The 26678-nt window shown below is 42.9% G+C and overlaps 1 protein-coding gene across 1 annotated transcript in view; it reads right to left on the reverse strand.

The window, feature by feature from the left end:
* The window catches only part of wdr27 (WD repeat domain 27), a gene marked incomplete at both ends in the record, with an annotated part of 316569 nt that overhangs the window by 134429 nt on the left and 155462 nt on the right, over positions 1–26678 (reverse strand). The window contains 2 exons of the mRNA XM_084321236.1: positions 5368–5466; positions 21604–21706. Coding sequence (XP_084177362.1) covers positions 5368–5466; positions 21604–21706 — 202 coding nt within the window. The remainder of the gene's footprint in view (positions 1–5367; positions 5467–21603; positions 21707–26678) is intronic.

The following is a 26678-nucleotide window of genomic DNA, read 5'->3' on the forward strand; positions in this document are numbered from 1 at the left end:
GCGGTTAATCTGTCTCTGCTTAGCTAATTAGGTGGGACTAATTAGGGGGCGGCTGTTACAAAGGATCAGATTAAACCGAATATATATATTTATTTATTGATATATATTGCATAGTATTTGTATATCGTTTGATATCCCTTGTATATTCCTTGTACATATACACGGAATATCCCTTTAGCCCAGACCATAATATTTCATTCTCCTATTGGACAGCGGTCCACCGGCGCCAGGGACCGGCCTCCGGAGTCAGGTTCAAAGTCACCGTCAAGACCTGTCTGGACATGCCCGGCCTTGCCCAGGGATACGCGACAGAAATGAGATTGGCACTAGTTTGTTCACCGTGCATATAAATACGGCGCAGGTGAATACAGAAGTATGTTACCCAATAAGTTGAAGCCTCACCCACGATACAACGTGCGGTGAAGTATGGCCTGTTTGGCCCCAGAATAGAGCATTGAGACCGCGTGCGAATTAATAACTGAATTGTCAGAGTTTGGCGCTATACCGTCGAGTGCGACATATTTCTATTAAGTCAATAATAGTCTATTTGTGTATAGTGTATCGTGCGGCTAAAGTTCTACAGTGACCAGCATCTCCAACGCTTCCTCGTATTAGCTAGAGTTCTTATCCAGACTGGGCTGCTTTCATTGCGCTTTCGCCCGAGGAGACCTAGACGAGTACCGTGTGGACATGTACACTGGATTAATCTACCCGACGACTACATAGCCCTTTGCGGCTGGAATATATTTGCTTTGGTCCTGTGATTTATGGAGCGGAGAATTGCCGACGCCTGCACGTGTTGGATTTACCCCGCGAGGAGTCAAGTCGAGTCGGCGCCTCAGAGAGCCTGAGACCGGCTAGCTTTCTTCACTGTGGAGCTACAGTCTACGGAGAACAGCTGTATTCGTCTGTGGATCAAGAGGCTATTGCACCGGCTCCTGTACCTGGAGTCTCCTTAGTCATCGTTGACCAGACTCTCTACTACCGACAGATCTTCTACCCCTGCTGGCTTACAACCAGGGGGACCCTTCCAGTATCTCCCGCTATATTACTAGTATACCATAGATATAATTCCCTAAGATTCAGGTTGTATAATTACCTCCTGCGTAACCAGAGAATGGACATTCATTGTTGATTTGCCTACGCACATTCCTTTGCCTTACAAGTGCATTCAAAGTATAATAGAAAGTATATTATGTACCTTTTGCTCCATTAAATACTTGATTATACCTTTGTGTGGAACCGATTTCATTGTGGGAAGTGTTCATCATATTCATATATCATGTACTGTATGGCCAGTAATTAAAGTACATAAAGCGGTAGTGGTTTAATGATACCATACTTATCAATACAGTCAGGGAATTGTACCCCTCAGTTACACTAATGGTTTAACTACTTTATTCCAACATGCATATAGGCCTGGTCATTCCACCTGTACCGCCATCACTCAAATGTCTGATAGTTGGCTCACCTCTATGGACAACTCAAAGCTCATTGGTACTGTATTACTTGATTTTAGTGCAGCCTTCGATGTGATCGACCACGACATTTTAACATCTAAACTTGTGTGCTATGGTTTTAAATCCTCTGCAATCCAATGGGTTAGGAGTTACCTGTCGGCCAGGTCGCAGATAGTTTATTTTAATGTGGCTCTATCGAACAGTAGGGTCCTGGACTGCGGGGTCCCACAAGGGAGTTGCCTATAGGACCCCTCTTATTCTCAATTTTTACAAATGACATGCCGTTTGCAATTAGTAGAGCTAATTTGACAATGTATGCAGACGATTCCACTATTTATTATGCGGCTGCAACATGTACAGAGCTTAGTCAGGTTCTGTATAGTGAGATGAGCATTATATATAACTGGATAAAATCAAATAAACGTATACTAAATTTATCAAAAACAAAGTACATAAGATTGAGGGTCAAACCATTGAACAGGTAAAGACTGTGAAGCTTTTAGGACTCTGGCTTGATGGTGCATTGTCTTGGTCCAATCACAAGGCAGCTAGACTGGTCCTAGGCTGCTCACCTAGGTCTAGTGTAGTCGACATGCATGCACGTCTCTCATGGCTCAGTGTTAAGGTAAGATTATCTGCTAACTTAATTACATATTTTCATAGTTACTCAAACTCAAACTCCTAAGTTATTTTATAATTGCATTGTGTACAGTGCAAGTACTCACACACATTCCACCAGAGGGGCAAGAGGTGGATTGATTAATTTCCCTCTACCTAAGTCTAATTTTATGAAAAGGGCGGTATTTTATAGGGCGATAGTATCCTGGAACTGTCTTTCCCTTTCTACCTCCCCAGAGAGCAGTCGCATTTTTTATCTCTCCTCCCTGCCCTCCAAGGCCCCCTCTACCCTCCTCCCAGCAGCCGCCTTTATCTCCGTACACCAGTGCTGTCTTTCTGCTTCTCTCGACGGTGTGGACTCTAAGCTGCAATTAATAACGGTGTGGATCCCTAATTACAACTGCCTTACAACTGCCTCCTTGACGGTGTGGACATTCTACCCTTTCTTCAATATTCCTGACTTCCCACTCAGTCAATCAATGGATCAACTAGTAAGCTGGAGTTTTGCAGCAGTGGATCGAATCTTCTCTTCAAGAAAACAAAGTGCGACCGAACCATTGTGTCCGATAGGGACATTCCAGGCCGGGTTTGCAATTGACAGTTGGAATAATTGGCGATCAATATGCCTATATTCTATTGAGATTGAAGATGTTGAGGATCTATATCTCCTCGTCATCTTCCTGATCGGCTGGGGAGCGATCGCAATTTGGATTTGGATTTGCTGCCTTCAAGTAGTAGCAAGATTGGAAAATGCCCACATTGAATTGACAAAGCGGCTCGCTCAACATACAGCCGATGAACAATGTAGGGGTCAAGTAATGTTGGGGGTCGCGCAGGACATTAGGACCGCGACAAAGAAGATGAAAGATCTGGATTAAATTAAATTAAAGCATTACAGGAATCATTGTAACCTGTTGCAACCCACCCCCCCCCCCCCCCCCCGCCACGTAACTCAAGTCTGTGGAAGAAAAGAAGGAATGTTTCGAGGTCAATGAAAGAGGCCGAGGAGAAGAAGTCAAGATAAGACCTGGTTTATGACGTCCGTACCCATCGCAACTAAGGACGGGACAGTATCTGACTGTCTGAAGATAAGATGGATGGCCTCCCCCCCCCCCCCCCCCCCCCCCCCATCCTCACGCAAACCTCCCCCCCACGAGCACGACTGGCGACGTGCACGGAAGGAGGGGCGGATCCCTCGACTGCCTCACACGCCCAAAACCCTAAGCCACTACCCTCTCCTTAACTCCCACCCCCCACTCTCCGCCCTCCCTCCCATCCCCCAAATTCCCTCCCCCGAGGGTGCTTCCTGAAGCTCACTGACTTTCGACATAAATGAACATTGTATCAACAAATGTGCTTTGTTTTGTATAAATTTAGGGTTGTGCCATTATTATTATGCAAAGATAATAATTGTGATTAATTCTGTAATGAGTTGTGTGTTTCTAGCATCCTTGACACCCAAGGACAACGATGGAAATAAGTCAAGAGGCTTTTACGTTACTATCCTTGACAGCAATGTAAGCTGGATTAATGATCTGTTTATGTTGTGGAGTCTAAATAAAAACCTGAAACCTGAAACCTCTTCCCAGCGATGTTCGGAACATCAAAGAAAAGGCTAGTTTTAAAAGAAATCTTAAACACTATTTACACTCACAATAAAATGTTGTCTACAGCACAGCTGGAATACATGCACACCCCGATAAATTGTTTTATTTTGGTATAACTGGATTTAATTTTCTTTTAATCTCCTGTTTTACATTTCTTTTTTTTCTATGATACATGTTTTACTCTATTCTATGATTAATTTTCTTTGTGATATATGCTTTTCTTATGTTCTATAGGTGTATGCTATATTGTGTATAATGTGTATGTTGTTGGACCCCAGGAAGACTAGCTGCCGCTAAGGCGTCAGCTAATGGGGATCCGTTTAAATAAACAAATAAACAAACAAACGACTGCTAAGAGGATGAAGACCAGAAAAAAACATTTGTCTTGTTTTCATAAGGGTCCTCCATTTAAAATTCATCAAGACATTTAGAGACATACAAATATACGGTACTATGTAAGAAAGAGAGAACATCATAAAGAAAGGGGGGGATTTTGACATTTACTGGGGCCAGTTTCGAATGGCAGCCACCCGTAGGTGCTCTTTGAGAGCGGTTTTGAAGGATGTCTAATCAAGGCCTGGCTGAACAGGCTGCCACACACAAGGCGCCAGTAGCTGAAAGGTAAAAAGAGGAGGCGGATCATAAGACCGAACGAATGCAACCGATTGAGAAATAATAACAAGAATTACATTGTCTTTTGTCAATATTTTCAAGATGATTAATTCAATACAATTTCATTTTGATCCAAATAGAACAAAGAGGGTATTTGTACTCTCTGGAACCGCTTAGAGGGCCAAAACTAACTTTGCGGAAGAAAGCTGGCTTGTAAGCCCTAATTGGGACGGGCCTGCTCCAATCTAATTCCATTATTTACCATTAAATAATGAGTGGGTACGGCCAGGTGTGTAACACGGGAGTATGATGATCATTAAGATTTTAAATATCCCTTCCAGAAAAGTATAATAATAATAATAATAATAATAATAATAATAATAATAATAATAATAATAATAATAATAATAATAATAATAATAATAATAATAATAATAATTATGGATTGGATTTATATAGCGCTCTTCATGACACCCCAGTGACCCCAGAGCGCTTCACAGAGTCCATTATTCGTTCATACACAGTCATACCGGTGGTGGTAAGCTACAATTGCAGCCAGAGCTGCCCTGAGGCAGACTCACGGAAGCGTGGCGAATAATCATCGCCTACGGCCCCTCCGACCACCACCAACATTCATTCACATGCATACACATTTATACGAGGCAAGTAGGTTAAGTGTTTTGCCCAAGGACACAACGGCAGTGGGATGGACATGGGCTTGAGCGGGATTCGAACCACCAACCCTTTGATCATTGGACGACCCGCTCTACCCCTGAGCCACGCCGCCCCACAATGGTATTTCCATCATTTTCTGGTCATGTCCGAATAATGATGGAAATACCACATTATTATCATTGGTATCATGGTTTGAATTGGATTATACCATGGTATTATTTAAGTACAAATGTGGTACCATGGTGATGCATGCCCTTTACCATGGCGGTATGATGGTAAATTATGCATACAATGGTCGGTACCATGGTAAAACTGAATTCATCATCAGACTACCATGATAGAATACGGTGGAAGATCTACAGAGAGCATGGCAGAGAGAGAGGCTGGTCCTTTACCTCAGGTCTGGCAGGGCTGAAGGCGACATTGAGGACGGTGTCAGAGTGTTTCTGGAGCTTGTGGAGGTAGCCGCTGCTGCGGATGTCGTACACATAGGCCTGCAATGGAAGAGATGGACTAAATTAATGAAAATATATATTAGACAAACAAGATATGTTGATAATTTTGCATTTACATTTACCGGTAGTCATTTAGCTGACGCTTTTATCCAAAGCAACTCACACGTTTTGTACAACAAGTCAGCAGGAAGGGCACAAATCTGGCAGCTAAGGGTAAGTAACATCGTTTGTCATACAGTGTTGAACTTGAGTGTTACACTCTTGAGTGCATAATAGATTAACATAGATTCCTTAGTAGGGGAGTGCATACTAGTGAAAGACAGTACAAGGTTACTGTGTTTTTAGTCGACGACAGAAGATTGGGCAGGTTTCAGCTGTCCTGACTATGCAGACCTGTTAAATAATCTGCACTGTTTTGAAAGTAGTCTAGTCTTACAATTCATTGTCCCACTCACTCTCACTAGCATGGTTATTTCCAAACTGAGAAAATAACACATCTATATGGAGATAACTGCTTATTTATCTCATTCCCCTTGTAACAAAGTTAATAATTGTGAGGAAAAAAAAGATTTTCCATTCCAAACTGACAGAACTTAAAGGCTAATATCCCTTTCCAGATACCATGTCACATACACATAGGAAGTGGACGTACAAAAGGGGCAAGCTGGCAGTGTCCTTGTTGCCTAGAGACAATGTGAATAGACGGACTATGGTACAAGCAAGGCTCAAAGACATATCCATGTACAAGAGTGAAAAGAAGCGAAAGACTCTGATTTGAGTTATTTCCTGAAACTTAATAGGCACATCTCTAATAAGCACTAGATTTAACCCTTTCACTACCACACTACAGAAGGTTAACCCTTTCAAGGTACAGTAGTGAAAAGGGTTAACCGTCTGTAGTGTGGCAGTGAAAGGGTTAACCTTCTGTATTGTCGCAGTGAAAGGGTTAACCATTTTGGTAGTGTGGTAGTGAAAGGGTTAAAGAGGTCCTTCTGCAAAACTAAGCCACTAATAAGTAGTGGAGCAAGTCCTATCAGTCGACTAAGAATTTCTTTAGTCGAGGACAGGCCTAGTCTTCATACTGGCACCTACAGAACATTGTGCCAATTTGTTAAAAAAGAAAAAAAAATTCACTGTGACATCTGTGTAAGCAATTTTCTCAATGAGCTTAAGTCGATTTTCCAACTTCATTTGGGAAATGGATCGTACAACGAACACTTCAAATTTACTGTCTTGTTTGCTGTCTGTTTGGGTTTTCATACAAACGTATGGTGTGTTAAATCACATTTCGTGTGTCAACACATCTGTAGATGGCTTTACCTTCAACCCCCCTGTAAACAAGCATTCTTAGCTGGGTTGCGCTACTTTGCTCGTCTTCACAGCACAATCAATGTGTTTTCGAACCGCCCCCTTCCTACAGCGCCATGAGCACAGATAAACCAGATGTGGTGATGTTTGTTAGTAGACGGCGACTCATCAGATTCCTGCAGCTGCTTTACATTACGCTTCCCTGAGAGAAGTCTCCCCAGTGAGCTCTCCAGAAGGGTCTTCGGGCAGAGAGTCGTCTGTCTAGAGTTGTGTTGTGCCTAACAGTGTACTAGACAGCAGTAAAAAAAATAAAAATAAGAAAAACAAATTCATTCATTCATTTTAAGAATTACTTGTAAGAATGACTTTGATCTGTTTTTGCAAATGAACTCTCCATACGTGTATATACATATTTATTTTATTTATTTATTTTCCAGAGGGATAACAAAGATCCCCCTGGAGACTCACACACTGCCTCATTCTTGCCAGAGGAACCAATATATCTGGACAGTTGAGGTCAAGGGCACTGGAGCCTGAAGCGCGACGACTCATGAATCATTAGGCACACATCCTTAAAGATCTCTTATAAGTTAGCTTCAGATGCCGTACGTGAAGACGCCATTCAGAAACAGAACCACTTTTATTCGCTAAATGCATTATAATGGACACACAGGAGTTTGACTTGACATATCAGCATGACATAAAATACTCCTCACAATACCACAAATGATACAATATCCCATCTGCTGCTAAAAGTACATGCCCAAAGTGCACGTGCATTCACGGTGATGACTTCACTAATTTGAGCACAAATCTGAAAAGCAGTGCATAGCTATCTTCCCCAACTGCCGTTTCCAGGTTAAGATCAACAATTTCCTAAGCATTTTCGCTCTCCCCATGTTTGGGGCTGTGGAAGACCACTCCACTTCTCCCTTCAACTGGATACTAGACATCCTAACCAACAGACCCCAGCATGTTAGGTTAGACAACTTCACCTGGACTGGTGTTGGAAATTACCGTTGGCTACATGTACAGTACATCGGACACTGCTTCTGCAACTGTCAAGGTTTCTCTGTACTTGTCCCTTACAAATAAACAAATAAACTAAAACTAAAACCTCCTCAACCCTCATCCTGAACATCGGCGTCTAACAGGTCTGTGTACTGAGCCCTCTCCTCTACTCCCTCTTCACCCACGACTGCACTCCTGTACATGGCTCCAATACCCTTATCAAGTTTGCAGATGACACAGCCTAAATGGAGGAGGTCCAGCACCTGGCAACGTGGTGTGCCAACAACAACCTGGCCCTCAACACCAGGAAAACCAAGGAGCTCATTGTGGACTTCAGAAAGACCAAAGGAGGCATGTACACCACCATCCGTATCAATGGGACAGAGGTTGAGCCTTTCTACAGCATCAAATTCCTGGGTGTCCACATCTCCGCAGAACTCTCTTGAGCCCTCAACATCTCGACCCTGGTCAAGAAAGCTCACCAGCGTCTCTTCTCTCAGAGGAGACTGAGAAAACCCCATCTGTCTCCTCAAATTATGGTCACGCATCACCAGTACACCACTCCCAGCAATTGAGGCTGTCCAGCACAAATGGTGTCTGATATGCAGCATTGTCAAGGACACCTTTCACCCCAACCACAGGCAGTTTTCCCTACTCCCCTCTGTGAGGTGCTACAGGAATCTCAGTTCTATGACCAGCAGGTTCAGAAACAGCTTCTTCCCCTCAGCTGTCACTTTGCTGAACACAATGGTGACACCCCCCCCCCTCCACACACACACTCACTCAACCTACTCCAAATACTGAACCTGTTGATTATACTCATACCCATATTTATCCACTGCCTACATCTGTCATATACTGTATTCTCACTCACTTTCATACTGTATATACCCTTAGCTTACCTTAGATTCTACATATAGTTCATATCTACTCATAGTATTTACACCAGTGGCTACATTGGTTCTCTAGTGTATTCATATTTATATTACTGTTTATAGTGTTTACAGCTACTCACTCTGCTCATACTGTACATCATTACTATTAATATTGTATATATTAGGGCTGGGACTTTATCGCATTATTTTCGATTAATTAACTACAGAAAGAATTAAAAGTTAAAAAGAATGTATGCATTTAATCGCATGATGATTTTTATTTATTGTATAAGAATGTTACCTTTCAAAGGAGACCAGACTCATGCATGTGCTATATTATATAACTTTTTTTCTTAGTCTGGTTTGTTCATAATTTTTTTTTAAATAAGATAAATTGAGATCAATCAAGATTTGATTTTTTTCAATGGTCAACTGTTCTGGAATGTACTTGAAATTACTGCGTTTTACTTTTACCTCGAAAGTGCTTGAGTTTACAAAAGGTCCTTTGCGCTATATATATGTTATTCCTAGAATTGCTGCACTTTGTTAAAAATTGCATTGATCTGTTGGTCTGTGTAGTAGCTAATACAGGATTTTGCTGCTTAAACGTATGTATAATGTATATTCATTGATTCATTCGTATTCCAAAATTCATTTGAATTGAAAAATGTTGCTTTTCGCATCAAATATTGATATGCGATTAAAATGTGATTAATTTTGATTCATTAACTATAAAGTCTTGAATTAATTCGATTAAAAAATGTTATCGAGTCCCACCACTAATATATATATATATATAATACATAAGTACATTACACTGCACTTTACTGCTTCTTTGTACTCTGGTTCGATGCTAAACTGCATTTTGTTGTACTGCTCAATGACAATAAAGTTGAATCTAATCTAAAAGTTGAATCTAATCTTAAATCACAACAGGCTCCCATTGAAGTATGTACACCACATGGCAATTATATTACACTTTGCCTGTTTCTTGGCCTTATTTATGGTGGAAACGGTGTAATATGATCTAGGGAGTACGGGAGTTCTTTTTTGTCCCATGATTGTTTTGTGAAATACTGAGACAAGTACAAATGCCTCTGGCTCAGGTAAATCTCAGGACAGCAACAAATAAGGGCAGCGTAGCTCACTACCATACGCGCTATCAGCTTCCAAGAAATGCTGGATGTGTTTGATCTCGACGGAGATCCTCTCAAACGTCCTGTGCTCCGCCGAGGCCCAGCGATTAATAATAACCTACAGCATTCATATATTATTCCACTGCTTCTACCAAACACACACACACACACACACACACACACACACACACACACACACACACACACACACACACACACACACACACACACACACACACACACACACACACACACACACACACACACACACACACACACACACACACACACACACACACACACACACACACACACACACACACACACACACACACACACACACACACACACACACACACACACACACACACACACGGAAAAAGGAGAGATGGATTGGGGAGAAGAAGGGGAGGCAGTCTTCCTAAAAGCATGGTCTGGAAAAGCAATTAAAAGTTCTGCCTCAACATGAATGTCGAATTTGACTTCTATGGAAAAAGGCTGCGGTCTAACAAAAAGAAATCTGTGGGTCAAGCAGCACAAGCAGTGTCCTCCCCTCAGAGATTGAAGGTAAGCCTGATATTAACCTGTACCAGTGTTTTCCTTCCTTCCAGTATTTGGGCCTGATTTAGAACGACGGGGTAAAACGGTGCCTAGAGATAAGCCTATACACAAGCAGGCTCCCAACAGGATTAGGGTTAGGGTTAGGGTTAGGGTTAGGGTTAGAGATAAGCCTAGAGATAAGCCTATACACAAGCAGGCTCCCAACAGGATTACAATGCAACATTTGATCCGAGTCTCATCGCACAATGATTTGGGCTGAGAAACTGTTACTCCAGACGTATGTAAATCACCCACTTGAGGAGCGGAATCCTTTGCATTGACCTTACAATCCAGAGATATAATCAGATAAGGGTTGACTTGACATGCTGCAAAATGTCATATTAAAGGATAATTATAGTTATGTTCATAATTACAAACAAATCAAGCTTCCCTATGCTTCCCCATGATTCCCTATGATTAGCAGAAATAGGACTGTTGAAGCCGTTTTTATGTCAATTTTGGAGTATGGTGCCATTTATAGAAGCGCTGCTTGTCCACTCTTTTACCCCACCGACGGTGGGCCACCGTCTATCATTCCGCTCTTAGATTCATAACTGGTGATGGTTACGGCACTCATCGTCTTATCCTGTATGATATGGTGGGTTGGACTTCTCTATCGGAATGACTAAATAGACATTGGTATCTGTTTATCTTAAAGGCTATAGATGGAAAATTGCCACCATATATCACAATGATGTTTGATTGGAATAATGGATCTTATCTGACACGAGTCCCACAAGGTCCATCTGAACCTTTGAAGTTGAGCCTTTTGTTTTGATGCACCAGCTTCCTGGAATGATCTTCAATTGGTATTTCCAATTCCAAGTTGCTATGGCACCAGCTAATGGGTATCCGTAATCAAATAAAATAAAAATCAATTCACACTAAAGATCAATACTCCACTAACCTATGGACAATTTAAAAACAAAATCACAAACCTTCCTACCTCAGTATGCAACTGTTTTTCATTCAAACTATTTTCTCTTTCCACCTGTGTTTGGTCCTATGCATGCATATGTTTTTTCCTCTTTTATATGTACTTGGATTGTTTGAACTTTTCATCTCGACGACATTGCAAGTGAGGGTAAAACCTCAATGTTCATTTCAAGAATAAATAAAGATTTCAAATGTTCAACCTAGAACTATCCTCTGGCATGATATAAATTGATTCAGAGTAAAAATCTAGTATGTTACAAATGAGCGAGCTGCATCTTTCTGGGTATGAGTTGGCTGCTGCTCTCCCAGCTGCCATTGAAACCAACTGTGAAACAAACAACCAAAAAAAGTTAAATGTATTCTTGCTTGGTCAGGCGTACATTTTATTTGAATCTACACATACTCAGCTATCAGCAAAACAGAATTGCTTCATCTGCCAGCCAAATCCTCCCCCTGACCGACCTTTTCATCACAGTGGAGAATGTAGCCGTGGCCCCGAGCACCACCAACCTTGGGGTTGTCCTTGATGACCGGCTGAACTTCTTTTCTCACATCGCCGCAATGAACAAGAACCTGCAGATTCCTCCTGAGCAATGTCAGAAGGATCCGCCCCTTCCTGAAAAAGGAAGCTACTCAACTCCTTGTCCAAGCAACAGTCATGTCTCGCCTCAACTACTGCAATGCACTGCTCGCTGGTCTACCGACCACTGCCACCAAGCCTCTTCAACTCATTCAGAACGCAGCGGCCCGCCTGATCTCCAACCTACCAAAGTCAGCCCATGTTACCCCACTCCTTAGGGACCTGCACTGGCTCCCCATCGCCGCACAAATGAGCTTCAAGGTCCTCGACCTAGCATACCGTGCAATGAAGCAATTGGCTCCCGCCTACCTCCGGTCAATGGTCTCTAACTACACACCCTCAAGACCCCTCCGCTCTACATCTTCTGGCCAATATTTAGCTGTCGACTACAAACACACTTCTTTAATCAACATCTGAAAAAAAAATTAAATAAAATAAATACTGTCCTTTATCATGCACTCTACTATACTAATGTCTTTACAACTATGCACTCAACACTGCAGCACCCAAGTTTCAGCACTGTTTAATGAACATTGTTACTCAGCTGAAAGAGTTGTACCCTTGACTTGACTTGTCGTACAGAGCTTGTAAGTCGCTTTGGATAAAAGCATCAGCTAAATGACAAAAAATAGTAAATGTATCAGACTGTATAGTGTGAAAATTACTCTGGAGGAGAGCAAAGAGATATACCTGTACCTATAACTTCAGCTTCATTCACACCCATGCAGGCAAACAATACTATTTACTCTACCACCTGGGCACCTAATCAAGTGTGGTTTCGATCAAACAAGCGTGCTAGGACATTTTAGGTATAGGACGTTGTTTACGATCTAGTTTACGACAAAGCTGCTTCGCTGGCTCCGTTTTCTTCAAGCTTAGGAATTTTGCTGGGGAAAGATGTACAGTATCTCATGCATTGATATACCCTACAGAATTATGGATTTCATATAGATATTTTGAGCTAGCAACAATGGTACCAGTGCCATTATTTGAGCCAGTCAGCCATCTGGGAGCTAATCTTGGTCTCCATTACCAGCCTTTGTAAATAGCTGCTGCACTTGTAAATACAACAATCGCTTTGCTAACCCAATGTTGTACCTTAGGAATTTGCCACTGGGTTCAACAATGGACTTAAAGTGATATAAAATTTGGCACTACATCATATACTTTTTTTCTGAGCATCTCTATACCACCAACATTGGCTGTCCTGGACATCACTAGTGATATCGCTTTGCTAATTCTTATGAGATAAGATAAGATGGATCTTTATTAATCCCCATGGGTAAATTCAGGAAACAGTTGTTCCCATACCAGGAGTCGAATCTGGGCTGCCTGAGTGAAAACTAGGAATCCTAACTGCTGGACCATATGGCAATTATTTTCCTTCTGGTGGTCGGCCTGTAAATCATAACCTGAACACACAAAAACTAAGACAAACAACAAAGCAGATCGATGACGGTAATATTATTTATAACTTTTCTTTTTGCGCTCTGGGATACATTTTTCAATTAGTATTTTGTCTGCTTGCAATTAACGAGGAAGAGAGTTGGAAAAGAGCCCTGGATACTAGTGATAAATACATGCTCAAGAACTCAAGTAATGTCAGAGGCTGACTGCTCACAAAGTCATGTTAGGTAAGCATACTTTTCAAAAGAAAATGTACCAGAGTACATGTCCAGTTAAGGTTAGGTTGCGAGTCTTCCATTAGAGCACTACCAGGGAGGAAATTGAGGACAAATAATTTAAAGGTTAAAACTAAAAGTAGTTCTATTATCCTGAAGTTCTATTATTCAGCTGTTCTCCGAATGAACAGAACTTGCCAACTGCCCTGGATAAACAGCCACAGCTGCCCCGGATAAACAGACACCACTGCCCCAGATAAACAGACACCACTGCCCTGGATAAACAGACACCACTGCCCTGGATAAACAGACACCACTGCCCCGGATAAACAGCCACAGCTGCCCCGGATAAACAGACACCACTGCCCAGATAAACAGACACCACTGCCCCGGATAAACAGACACCACTGCCCGGATAAACAGACACCACTGCCCCGGATAAACAGACACCACTGCCCCGGATAAACAGACACCACTGCCCCGGATAAACAGACACCACTGCCCCGGATAAACAGACACCACTGCCCCGGATAAACAGACACCACTGCCCCGGATAAACAGACACCGCTGCCCCGGATAAACAGACACCACTGCCCCGGATAAACAGACACCACTGCCCCGGATAAACAGACACCACTGCCACCGAATAAACAGACACCGCTGCCCCGGATAAACAGACACCGCTGCCCTGGATAAACAGATACCACTGCCCCGGATAAACACACCACTGCCCCGGATAAACAGACACCACTGCCCCAGATAAACAGACACCACTGCCCCGGATAAACAGACACCACTGCCCCGGATAAACAGACACCACTGCCCCAGATAAAACAGACACCTCTGCCCCGGATAAACAGACACCTCTGCCCCGGATAAACAGACACCACTGCCCCTGGATAAACAGACACCTCTGCCACCGGATAAACAGACACCACTGCCCTGGATAAACAGCCACCACTGCCCCCGGATAAACAGACACCACTGCCCCGGAGTAAACAGACACCACTGCCCCGGATAAACAGCCACCGCTGCCCCGGATAAACAGACACCGCTGCCCCGGATAAACAGCCACCGCTGCCCCGGATAAACAGACACCACTGCCCCGGATAAACAGACACCGCTGCCCCGGATAAACAGCCACCGCTGCCCCAGATAAACAGACACCACTGCCCCGGATAAACAGCCACCACTGCCCGGATAAACAGACACCACTGCCCCAGAGAATATCCACAGTTGTCTTGTGAGAAAGCCAAGGGGTTGTTTTGGCACGAGGCACTCTGCATAGGTAGGCTCAACCTTTAATAGTATGCAGCCGTTTTGAGGACAGAGCTACATACGATTTACGCCGAAGGGGAAAAGTCATGAAATTTATGAAGCACTTATTCAAGAATAAACCTCTTCATCTTGTGGGTTTAAGCGTGCATGTGTGTGTGTGTGTGTGTGTGTGTGTGTGTGTGTGTGTGTGGTCGTGTGTGTGTGTGTGTGTGTGTGTGTGTGGTTCAGGGAGAGGGGTTAGGTATGGTGTATTCTCATGGCAAAGCTGTTATTCTGCAGTTTTTCTCTCTCATATTTTCCCCTTTTATTACCAAGCGTTTGAACCTAACTCTGCTCTGTCACATGACCATTTAACAGGGTGGGTGTGTGAGTGTGAGTGTGAGAGAGAGAGAGAGAGAGGAGGAGAGAGAGAGAGAGAGAGAGAGAGAAGAGAGAGAGAGAGAGAGAGAGAGAGAGAGAGAGAGAGAGTGAGAGAGAGTGAGAGAGAGAGAGAGGATAGAGAGAGAGAGAGAGAGAGAGAGAGAGATGAGGAGAGAGAGAGAGAGAGGAGAGAGAGAGAGAGAAGAGAGAGATAGAGAGAAGAGAGAAAGAAAGCAAAGAAAGAAAGAAAGAAAGAAAGAAAGAAGAAAGAAAGAAAGAGAAAGACAAGAAAAAGAAAGGAAAGAAAGAAAGAAAGAAAGAAAGTAAGAAAAGAAAGAAGAAAGAAAGAAGAAAGAAAGAAAGAAAGAAGAAAAGAAGAAGAAAGAAAGAAGAGAGAGAAGAAAGAAAAAGAAGGAAAGAAAGAAGAAAGAAAGATAGAAAGAAGAAAAAAGAAAGAAAGAAAGAAAGAAAGAAAGAAAAGAAAGAAGAAAGAAAGAAAGAAAGAAAGAAAGAAAAGAAAGAAAGAAAGAAAGAAAGAAAGAAGAAAGAAAGAAAGAAAGAAAGAAAGAAAGAAAGAAAGAAAGAAAGAAAGAAGAGGGCGGTCAGGTGGCGTAGCAGAGATTGCGTTCATCACCAACGCCGGAGACGCTGGATTTCGCCTGTTCGAATCCAGCTCCCGGCGTGTCACCAGCTTGGCTGGCCGTTCACACTAATACAATTGGCTGTATTAGAGGGTGGGAAAGCTGGCGGGGTGGGTCCGGGTCGTTGTAAACAGCGACTCCTACAGTTCGGTCGGGGCGCCTGCTCAGCGCGGATAGGATCTAAGGGGGGTAGTGTGATCCTTCCACACGTTACACCCTCTCAGTGAGAGTCCGCGCTGCCAGGTGAAAAGAAGCGGTTGATTGGCTGGACGTGTGTCGGAGGAAGCACGTGATAGCCTCCACTCTCCCAGACCGACTGTGGGGGGTAAGTGCGCAGCGACCAGGAAGGGGATTGGGAATTGGCATAACGACTAAACATTGGGATGGGAGAAAAATCAGAGGAAAAAGGAGGGGGGAAAAGAATTAAAAAAAAAAATTATAATAATAAAAGAAAGAAAGAAAGAAAGAAAGAAAGAAAGAAAGAAAGAAAGAAAGAAAGAAAGAAATAAAGAAAGAAAGAAAGAAAGAAAGAAAGAAAGAAAGAAAGAAAGAAAGAAAGAAAGAAAGAAAGAAAGAAAGAACCTGGTGTAACCTGGTCTCCTACTGGTCGGTCAGGGTGCCTGTTCAGCAGGGATCTGGGGGAAATAGCGTAAACCTCTGCACGCGTTACGTTCCCAGAGTAAAACTCCTTGCTGTCAGGTGAAAAGAAGCGGCTGGTGACTCTGGTGTGTCACTCTGGTGATGTGGTAGTTCTACACCCTCCCCAGGCCAACAGTGGGGAAATGCGCGCAACAACCAAGAAGGGAATTGGCATAACGACTCAATTGGGATGGGTGAAAAATACAGAAAGCCAACAAATAAATAGAAGAAAAAATTTAAAAGAAAGAAAGAAAAAATCAAGGAGAGGGAGAAAGAGAGACAGAGATCAGATAATCACTATAATTTATAGAAAGCGTAGGTGCAACTCAGTACTGTTGTTATTACACTAGTTACCAGGCCCATGTGCGCCACCGGACTGCCTATAAAAACCAAGCCTTTACCTTCAGAAGTTGCAGAGGATGGGGCGGCTGATTGGCGCAGTGGCCAAGGCGCTCGCCACTCTCGGCGTTGCTACCGGCTGGCCGGTCGTTCATACCAATACAATTGGCAAGTGTTAGAGGGTGGGAAAGCCGGTGGGTGGGGATTGGACGTTGTGGACAGCGACTCCTACAGGTCGGTTTGGTGATGCCGGTGTGGCGGTAGCAGAAAGTAGCGGGGGCAGTGTGAGCCTCCCACGCGTTACTCCTCGCCACTGAGAGTTCGAGCTGCTGCGGTGAAAAGATGCAACAGGCTGCCTCCTCGTGTACCGGAGGGGACGCGTGAATATTAAAGGCAACCAACTTGTGTTCAGCTTTTCGTTCAGCGTTTCTCTGATTGGCCACACGGCCAATCAATCAATCCACTAGCACACGCCCTTGCGGCAAGAGAGACGCGGCAGGAGCGCTGGTCGAACCAGCGGTGTTCTGTTGTGTGACTGTACTACAGCGGTGTTCTGTTGTGTGACTGTACTAAACTCTTCCACCACATGACCGACATTTGACATACAGTACACCTCCTATCTATGTTGGGATTATGTTTGGTCATGACACAACAATAAAAATCGCTACTGTTAGTAATGCTGCCACCACCCACTTCAATGACAGAGCTCTCATATTTGCGAATGCATAAACTATATCTTAAATTATGGCGATGTGTCTAATATGGCTGTCGCGAAGTCATTGATAAGCGACAGCCATATTAGACACATAGCCATAATTTAAGATATAGTTTATGCATTCGCAAAATATGAGAGCGCGCCGCTGTCATTGAAGGGCTTCCTACAACAGAGCACCGCCGCTGCTGCTGCTGAAGCTGTATCAAGCCGGCGGCGGCGCACGAAAGCCGGGGATAAACCACCGCGTCGCCCCGCTGGCGCTTCAGGCTCAGCAGCCTCCACGGGCGAAATAACATACAGTATAACGTTACAGTTCCACACTGATGTACAGTGAGTGTCTAATATGGCTGTCGCGAAGTCATGCCTCTCCCTCTGACAATATCATAATGATGTGTTTTCTATATTATATCCACAATCATTCATCTAAAAAATTGTATGGGCTTTGATTAAACATGTAACCTACACCTACTGTAACTTACTGTACCTCTGCTTCCTACAGCACAGCAGGTAATGGCGTTAATCAATGGAACGCGAAACATAATAACGTTACGCTTTCTAGTTCAGCGCATTTCACAACTGTATGGGCTTTGTTTATACACGAGTGAATCTGGTAGTTGGTTGTTAAAAATGCGAAACATAATAACGTTACGCTTTCTAGTTCAGCGCATTTCATAACTATGGGCTTTGTTTATACACGAGTGAATCTGGTAGTTGGTTGTTAAAAACGCGAAACATAATAACGTTACGCTTTCTAGTTCAGCGCATTTCATAACTATGGGTTTTGTTTATACACAAGTGAAACAGCAGCCCAACACAAGTGCGTTGGAACAGCAGCCCATGGTACACAAGTTGGTTGCCCGCGCTGCCGCTCGCTTGCGCTCCTTGGATTTCATTTGGGACGTGGGACGACTGCGCTTGCCTGCGCGGCCAATCAGAGAAAAGCCGAACACAAGTTGGTTGCCTTTAATATTCACGCGGAGGGGACATGTGATGCAAGGCTTCTGTCCTCACTACAACTGACCAGTGGGAGGCATAGTCTAGCAACGTTCACGACAGGGGAGGGAAGAATTGGATAATACGAAATTGGGATGGGAGAAAAATATCCGTGACTCAATCCGTGACTTTAAATGGAGGCCAGTGTATACATTATGCGCAGAATGGACTTTTCTACACATCTACCTCTGTGAGGAGATGAAAGGCTCCGTCTGTTGTGAATTTGCAGTGCTTTGTGGGAATGACACCAGCGGTGTGAGTCTGTGGTTTCACTGGTTGTACGTTAAACTGAGCCTTGCGGTACCACACTGGAAACCCCCGCCGTTTATGACACGTGGCTCGCGGTACCTTTCATTTAGCATTCTTTGCGATAAAAATGGCCTGCGCATAAGTCACGTCGACGTCAAACATCCTCAGGCAAAAGGTGACGCTTGTTACACTGTCATATAAGCTACACATCAAAGTGTGTAAAATTGCTTTGCCCCGTGAAACCAGAACCACTGTCTTTTCAAAGTAACGCAAGCTCACAGCGCTTTAGTCGTGTTTCAAGTTCAAGTTTCTTTATTAGTTGTCATGATACAGAAGTACAGAATACTTTTATACAAAATGCTTCTTTCTGTTACGCTCCAGAGACTGTGCTAGACAAAAAAGATAAGTATAAAATAAAATAAGTATAGCAAGTAAAAAATAGAAGTCACGTACGTAGACACAAGTGTTCAGTATGTACATATGTACAATGTTCAATGCAGAGTAGAAGTAACTGAGTTACCATACAATATACTATACAATATACTAATATACAATATACTATATAGTGCCCTTCACGCTGTGTCACAGTGTCTCATCTCCAGTAGAAAGTGGACTGTGTTACTAGTGATGATGGATCACGACTCAACATCCAAAGCCCTTGTTGGGTGACTTCCAAAGAGAATGCCAATCAATTTAAAAATGCACATAGCCTGATGCCACCTGGATGTAAAATCTGAGTCATAAAATGTTGAGTTCTCACTCCCAGATGAAATTCATATTCTAGTATTGCTAACAGATCTGGACCAAATTCGGTGCCTCCTTTATTGTCAAATGGAGCAGCCCCAGATCTTAAAGGGATATTTCACTTTAGTAGAGATTGTCAAAAAGCTGCAGTCTTACCTTTATCTAAACCCATCTATAAGTAAGCTAGCAAACACTGCTGTCCCTGCCATCCGCTGTTAACATCACCATTCCTCCAAGGTGGCAGGCTCCTCATTAATTTCCATACATTTTGAGGACCAAATATAATACTGAAGTATAAACTCCCTGGATATTCAGGACATGCAGGGCAAAGATACACAGTACACTCAAACCTACAACACATTGACTGGATCTGGTTTTAATTATTCAAAGGAAATAAATATGTGAAGACACATCAAGTGCCAAAACAAACATGTACCTTTGACTCAGAATTGTCTGTTTTATTGAAATCTGCACATCAGTAATTTGATTATACTTCAGAAATGTAATATTTAGACTAAGTCCTCAAAATGAATGGAGGTGAATGGAAGTGCTGATTGCTGGGAGGAATTGTGGTGTTGACAGAGGACAACGGGGACAGCAGTGGCCACTAGCTTACTTGTAGAGGTAAGACTGCTGAAACTTGAACTTGAAAGGGAAATATCCCTTTAAGTCTAGGTGACATCATACATTTTAGGGTCTTCTCTGTCTGATTTCTAGCTTTTGGAGATAGTGGCACTTGTTCACAAATACAGATTGAACTGTCCTGGCGCAATAGAAAAACACATGTAAATACTTTAAATGTTTGGCATTCCCCTTTAACACTTTCATTGCCAGCCATGCGGTGCGCCTTACCCCGTTGAATGCCACCACCCACTTCAATGATAGAGCTCTCATATTTGCAAACGCATAAACTATTGTCTTAAATGATGGCTATGTGTCTAATCTGGCCGTCGCTTATCAATGACTTGTTTGCAGTCAACATTGTCGAAACGGATTGTTTTTTTTAATTGGTTAATTTCCGTTTTATACCATTTTGAAAAACTATAGTTTTTTGAAAGTTTCAGGAAAATATAAAGATTCTGTGATAAACGCCCTTTACTGGAATATTCTGGAATACACAAAAAACGTTGTCATTTTTCTGCCTATTTATGAATCGTTTTCAAATAAACGCTAGATTATCGATAGTATATGTGTACTTATGCACGCTATAGAAGCGGGCTGAAAAATCGATTATCTCATTTCCTGATCAGCACACACACACACACATAGGGCACACGTTGATATCTCTGTGAAAAAAGCTCCGATTATCCTAAGACTGGTAAAATAGATTCCTTACCTCAGATCAGATGTTCTCCAAAAAGATTATTCCAATTCCTGATCGCCATTCCAAATATCGATCGCGTTTATTGATCCAACGCTGGGTATTGGAAATATGTATTCCACACTGTTCTGGGGCTCGGCAATGAAACCGATCGTCTCGGGTTACTTGTCTGAGAAGTAAAATGAGGAAGCAGGATTTTTTCCCCCCATGTGTTTCATTCAATCCATTCCAAAAGGGTGCAGTACCACAGGGAGAGACGATATGGGGCGGTATTTTCCCAATGGAGCTCAGAGAGAGTTTGCAGCACTAACGTGAGGCTAGATTGATGAAATATGAATCGCTAATAAAAAAAAGGAGATCTCTCGTCGTTGGCAATGAACGGTCGACATGAACAAACGAGTTATCTCGTCGTTGGCATTGAAAGTGTTAAGCAGTAGCTTAAAGTACACCACGTCAAACCGATTAAATATTTCCTTAAATCTCACGGTTCTGTGAGTCGGTGTACATCGACGCCACAAGCTGCAAGAATGGAAGGTGCAAAACACTTATTGATTATCTAGCTCCTGTCTGTACAAGCTCACTGAAGACAAATTAAATCTACTCCACAGTGCACACAAAGTAGATGTCAGTTGTCTGGAGCTGGTATGAGGGGGAGCAGCATGGATTGTGCAGAGAAAGAACTCTACCGATCAACAACATCATTGGTATGTACTGTAGCAAAAAGGGCTAGGGTTCCAAAAAGCTGAATTCTCCCTGGAAGAGGTGCAATAAATAGACAGCATGACAGGAATATGGTGAAACTCTGTATGTGGAGAATTTCACAACTTACACAGTTGTCTTCAGAGCCTGAAGCAATAAATCGGCCACACGGTGAGATGGCTGCTGTGCAGGGATGACAGCGATTTGAATGGTTGTCATATCGCCGCTCACACCTGAGTAGAACAGAGAAAGAATTAATTATGCTATTGAATACATCTCTTTTTTTCTTTTCTATGAAAAGTATATAGTTATAGTATTATTATTCATAATTTATTATTGTTTTATGTATTTTATTTATGTATGTTATTGTTATTTTGTTGTATTTTTGTATTTTGTATTTTTTTAACACAGTCTTTAAATGTGGTATATAAAGTGTATTATTATAATAATACAAAAATAAAAAATATGTATTATTATTATTTTAGTAGTATATTTTAAGGAGCTACACAATTGATTGATTGATTGATTGGTGACAACATGGGCGGTTCTGTGAGTCGGTGTGCATCGACGCCACAAGCTGCAAGAATGGAAGGTGCAAACAAACACATTCCAATTTACACAAACAAGCCACCTGATTTACAAGCCCTAGGAATGTTAAACACTTGAGAGAGAATAATAAGCAAGAGGAACCTCCTAATGGGGGACTGTATTAACCTCCCTAGCCGTATTTTCAGAAAATCTGCCTAAAAATACATACCTAAGTAAATGGAAGATTGCTCCACTTCTACAAGGTCCATTTGCATGTTCTTGGTATCTAGGGACATCTATGAATCTCGGGGAATGTATTCCCAGTGTCCGAAATATTGTGTCTGTTACTCGGTTTGAGTAAATGGTGATGAAGCAAAGGAGAATATTTTTTATTTAATTTTTTATTTAATTTTTTTCATCTTTGACGGTGAATAACACCATGCTATAAATGATCATGACATGAAAAATGTGCCACTGAGCTCATTCAGCACCTTCTTGAGATCACGTGTACAAAAGATCGAAGCAAATGCAGATGATTAAACAGGAGATTTCTTGGAGAAAGTACTGAATTCTGCAATCCGGACACATGCAATTTTAAATATGATTATATAATAGAATATCAGGCCTATAAATTACCTTATTATGGCCAAGTCGCACATCTATGGATCGGGCCAAATCTCCCCTTTCCAATGGCAGAGTTCAATCTGGATTTAGTATCACCAGGCGTGATTCACAAACCGTGAATGAAATCTACTGTAAGTACAGTTACTTTTTTATAATGTTAATTTCTCCGCCATTTTTCATCAGATTGCAATGCCATTTTTGGCTAGACATTCACAGAAGGGTAGAGAAATTAACTGCATTATGTTGTATGGCAATAACGTTCAGGTTTGTGGGATATGATCCCAAAAAATAAGATAAATTAAAATGTTTATCTAGAAGTCAGATGATTGACAGGGGCTGGCGTGAAATAGGAAGTGTAGTTTTTTTTTTTTATTCGAAAGCCCATCGAAAGTCCTGGGTCTCCTCTCCTCATACGACTACAAACAAAATGTAGTAATTTTGACTGTGAGTGAGTGAGTCATTTCCTCGAGTCAATACGCACCTTTTTCCGACTAGATTTCTATAACTAATATTTCACTAATAACACTTAAAACTAGGGATGCTCGATATTGGCTTTTTTACCGATACCGATATACCGATATTGTCCAACTCTTAATTTCCGATACCGATATCAACCGATATATGCAGGGTCCCCCCCCCCCCCCCCCCCCAAAACTTAATAATTTCAGGTAATTAACATTACATATCTCTTGTCGTGTAATTAACACAACATTATGCATACTTTGACAATAAATAAAATAATAATTTGTTCTTACTTGCTTGCCTGGGTAAATAAAGGTTAAATAAATGTAAAAAAAATAATATATATACCGATATTTTCCGATATCACATTTTTATGCCAATATCGGTAGGCCGATAATATCGGACATCCCTACTTAAAACCATTGGTAAACAAACGTAATGCTGAAAATATACACTTTGACTGCTGTTTTGACAGGATTAGGGTCTTTAAAAAAAAATATTTAAATACATTAATTCATACATTCTGTAGAGATGGATTTATGGCGTGAGGTCATTGTCGGTCCGGTACCGGGCCGCTCAGGCTTAGGAGGCTAAAAAGGAATGCCACCCATTTCAAGAATATACACCTGATCTCCCTGTGCCCCAGGACCCAGTGTGTAGTATTTGTAAACACGCACCACACTCTCCTAATGCTAGAAATGAGAGAGAGAGAACCCTCCAATCGGTGATGTCACCGGGTGGCCACCAAATCTTTGTGTGAGCTTGTACACCCAAATGGGGTGCAAGAGCTCCTGGCGCTGAAGCCCCTGACCCCCGGGGGACGTCTGTGCATGATCCTGGGATCCTGAGGCTGCTTGGGTCATGTAAGATAAGATAAGATAATCCTTTATTGATCCCCTTGGGAAAATCAGGGTGTCAAAGCAGCATGGGGGGGGGGGATACAGGGTGGGGGATGCATAGCTTCACAGTAAACAAAGGGACTAAACACGTTTTGCAATTATGCAACAACATCAATGTGGAACGCCCTACCCACAGCTGTAAAGGAATGTGAATCACTACCCACCTTCAAAACCTCTCTAAAAGAGCACCTACGGGAGACTGCAATTCGAAACTGGCCCCTGTAAATGTCAAAACCCAACCCCCTCCAATGTACCGTTCCCCCCCCCCCCCCCACCCCACCTACCGAACCCCCACCCCACCCACCCAACCACCTCCAATGTACATTCCCCCCCCCCCCCCACCCCACCCCACCTACCCAACCTAGACTATTTTTGTATCACAAACAGTACTGGATATTTGTAGATCTGATATGTCATAAATGTCTAGATGTAACAGTACTGTCTATCTGTATGTCATGTATGTCATAATGTTATGATGAATTGAAAATGGGGGACCCTGATGTAAACAAGACGAAAGTATTTCTCTGGTCTGCATCCCCTTAACAATTGTGTGTGTTGCGCTGTACTGTATTGTACCCATTCTGCAATCTGTTAATACAATCAATCAAGTACAAATACAATATAGTAATATAAAAAGTACAAACACAAGATAGTCCAGTGGTGAGAGTCCAGTGATATTAGTCTCTAGTTCAAAGAATCAAGATAGTCGGTACGGTGATGTTAGTCTCTAGTTCTCAAGTCCCGAGTTGTGACAGTGATAGTTCTGGCAGCAGAACCAGCCCATCCGGCCGCCTGAGCCCTTTGTTGTAGAGCCTGATGGCTGCCGGTATAAAGGACCGGCCCAGGCGGTTTGTGGTGTGTCGGGGGGGGGGGGGGGGGGGGGACTGGTAGAACGATAGCAGCAGTCGGTTGCACACGTTGAACAACCTGAGTCTCCTCAGGAAGAACAGCCTACTCTGCCGCTTCCTGTAGAGGGCCTCAGTGTTGTCCGACCAGTCCAGTTTTTTGTTCAGGTGAACTCCAAGGAACTTGTAGGACTCCACCATCTCGACCTCCTCCCTTTCTACCTCTCCGATAGTCCACCACCAGCTCCTTTGTCTTGCTGACGTTGAGTTGGAGCTGGTTACTGTCCGACCACCCTACGAAGCTCTCCACCAGGGCCCTGTATTCAGCCGCATCGTCGTCCACAATGTAGCTGACGATGTAGTGTAGACTGGCTCTCTGTAGGGAGCAGCCAGGGAGGAGAGTTTCAACAGGTAGCTGACGATGTAGTGTAGACTGGCTCTCTGTAGGGAGCAGCCAGGGAGTAGAGTTTCAACAGGTAGGGTTAGGGTTAGGGGACGATGTAGTGTAGACTGGCTCTCTGTAGGGAGCAGCCAGGGAGTAGAGTTTCAACAGGTAGGGTTAGGGTTAGGGGACGATGTAGTGTAGACTGGCTCTCTGTAGGGAGCAGCCAGGGAGGAGAGTTTCAACAGGTAGGGTTAGGGTTAGGGTTAGGGGACGATGTAGTGTAGACTGGCTCTCTGTAGGGAGCAGCCAGGGAGGAGAGTTTCAACAGGTAGCCACCAAAGCCCCTCTGACCCACCACAGGACGACGGGAAGCCGAGCGTGACTCAAACAAAACACAGGAAACGGACCCGAGTGGATGACGGGCGGCCCCCCTAGTGAAAATGACTGATACCGCTATGCTCATTCATCTCATTGCAACAGCGTGTAATGGCTTTACCATGAGACTGCAGGCAAGCCGTGCTGCGCTCTCCTAATGGATGAGCACTGGTGGCATGACCCGGTTTTTCACAAGTCCTGGGGAGAGAGAGCGTCTTTGACATAACACATGCTAATGTCATTAAGTCTAGACTAAAACTAGGTCATATTCAATGTCGCATAACCATAAAGGCAGTTCAATACACACTCGGCCAGTGCAATGCTGATGTAATGTAAGCATGGGAATCAACAACGAGATCTATTTAAGTGAACCTGATTCACGCTCTAAAACTCAAACAAGACTCTAATTAACAGGCCTACAACGTGGTTGATATTGATTGATTGATTGAAAACTTTATTAACAGATTGCAGAATGGGTACAATACAGTACAGCTCAATACACACAATTGTTAAGGGGATGCAGACCAGAGAAAGACTTTCGTCTTGTTTACATCAGGGTCCCCCATTTTCAATTCATCAGGACATATATGACATACATGACATACAGATAGTCAGTACTGCTACATCTATACATTTATCACCGTCCAGACCTCTGATCTCCAGCCAAATGGATGAGAGGAAAAAGTCATTTGTTTCTAAATCCCTGCCATTAGATTTGGGGGAGTTAATATAGAATGCTTTGCAGTCGCAATGACAGAACCAGTCACCATCGCCTTGATAACAGGCATGTCTTAAAGTCACTGAGTAAACATTCGTTCCTGCTTTTCTAGGTCAGAGGGGGAATCTAATGTTTTGACTGAGAGAGAGAGAGAGAGAGAGAGAGAGAGAGAGAGAGAGAGAGAGAGAGAGAGAGAGAGGAGAGAGAGAGAGAGAGAGAGAGAGAGAGAGAGAGAGAGAGACAGAGAGAGAGAGAGAGAGAGAGAGAGAGAGAGAGAGAGAGAGAGAGAGAGAGAGAGAGAGAGAGAGAGAGAGAGAGAGAGAGAGAGAGAGTCCAGTGCACACTCCCAGTGTTTAGTGAGTGATGACT

This window comes from Notolepis coatsorum (assembly GCF_963971535.1).
Source record: "Notolepis coatsorum genome assembly, chromosome: 9".
Taxonomy (NCBI): domain Eukaryota; kingdom Metazoa; phylum Chordata; class Actinopteri; order Aulopiformes; family Paralepididae; genus Notolepis; species Notolepis coatsorum.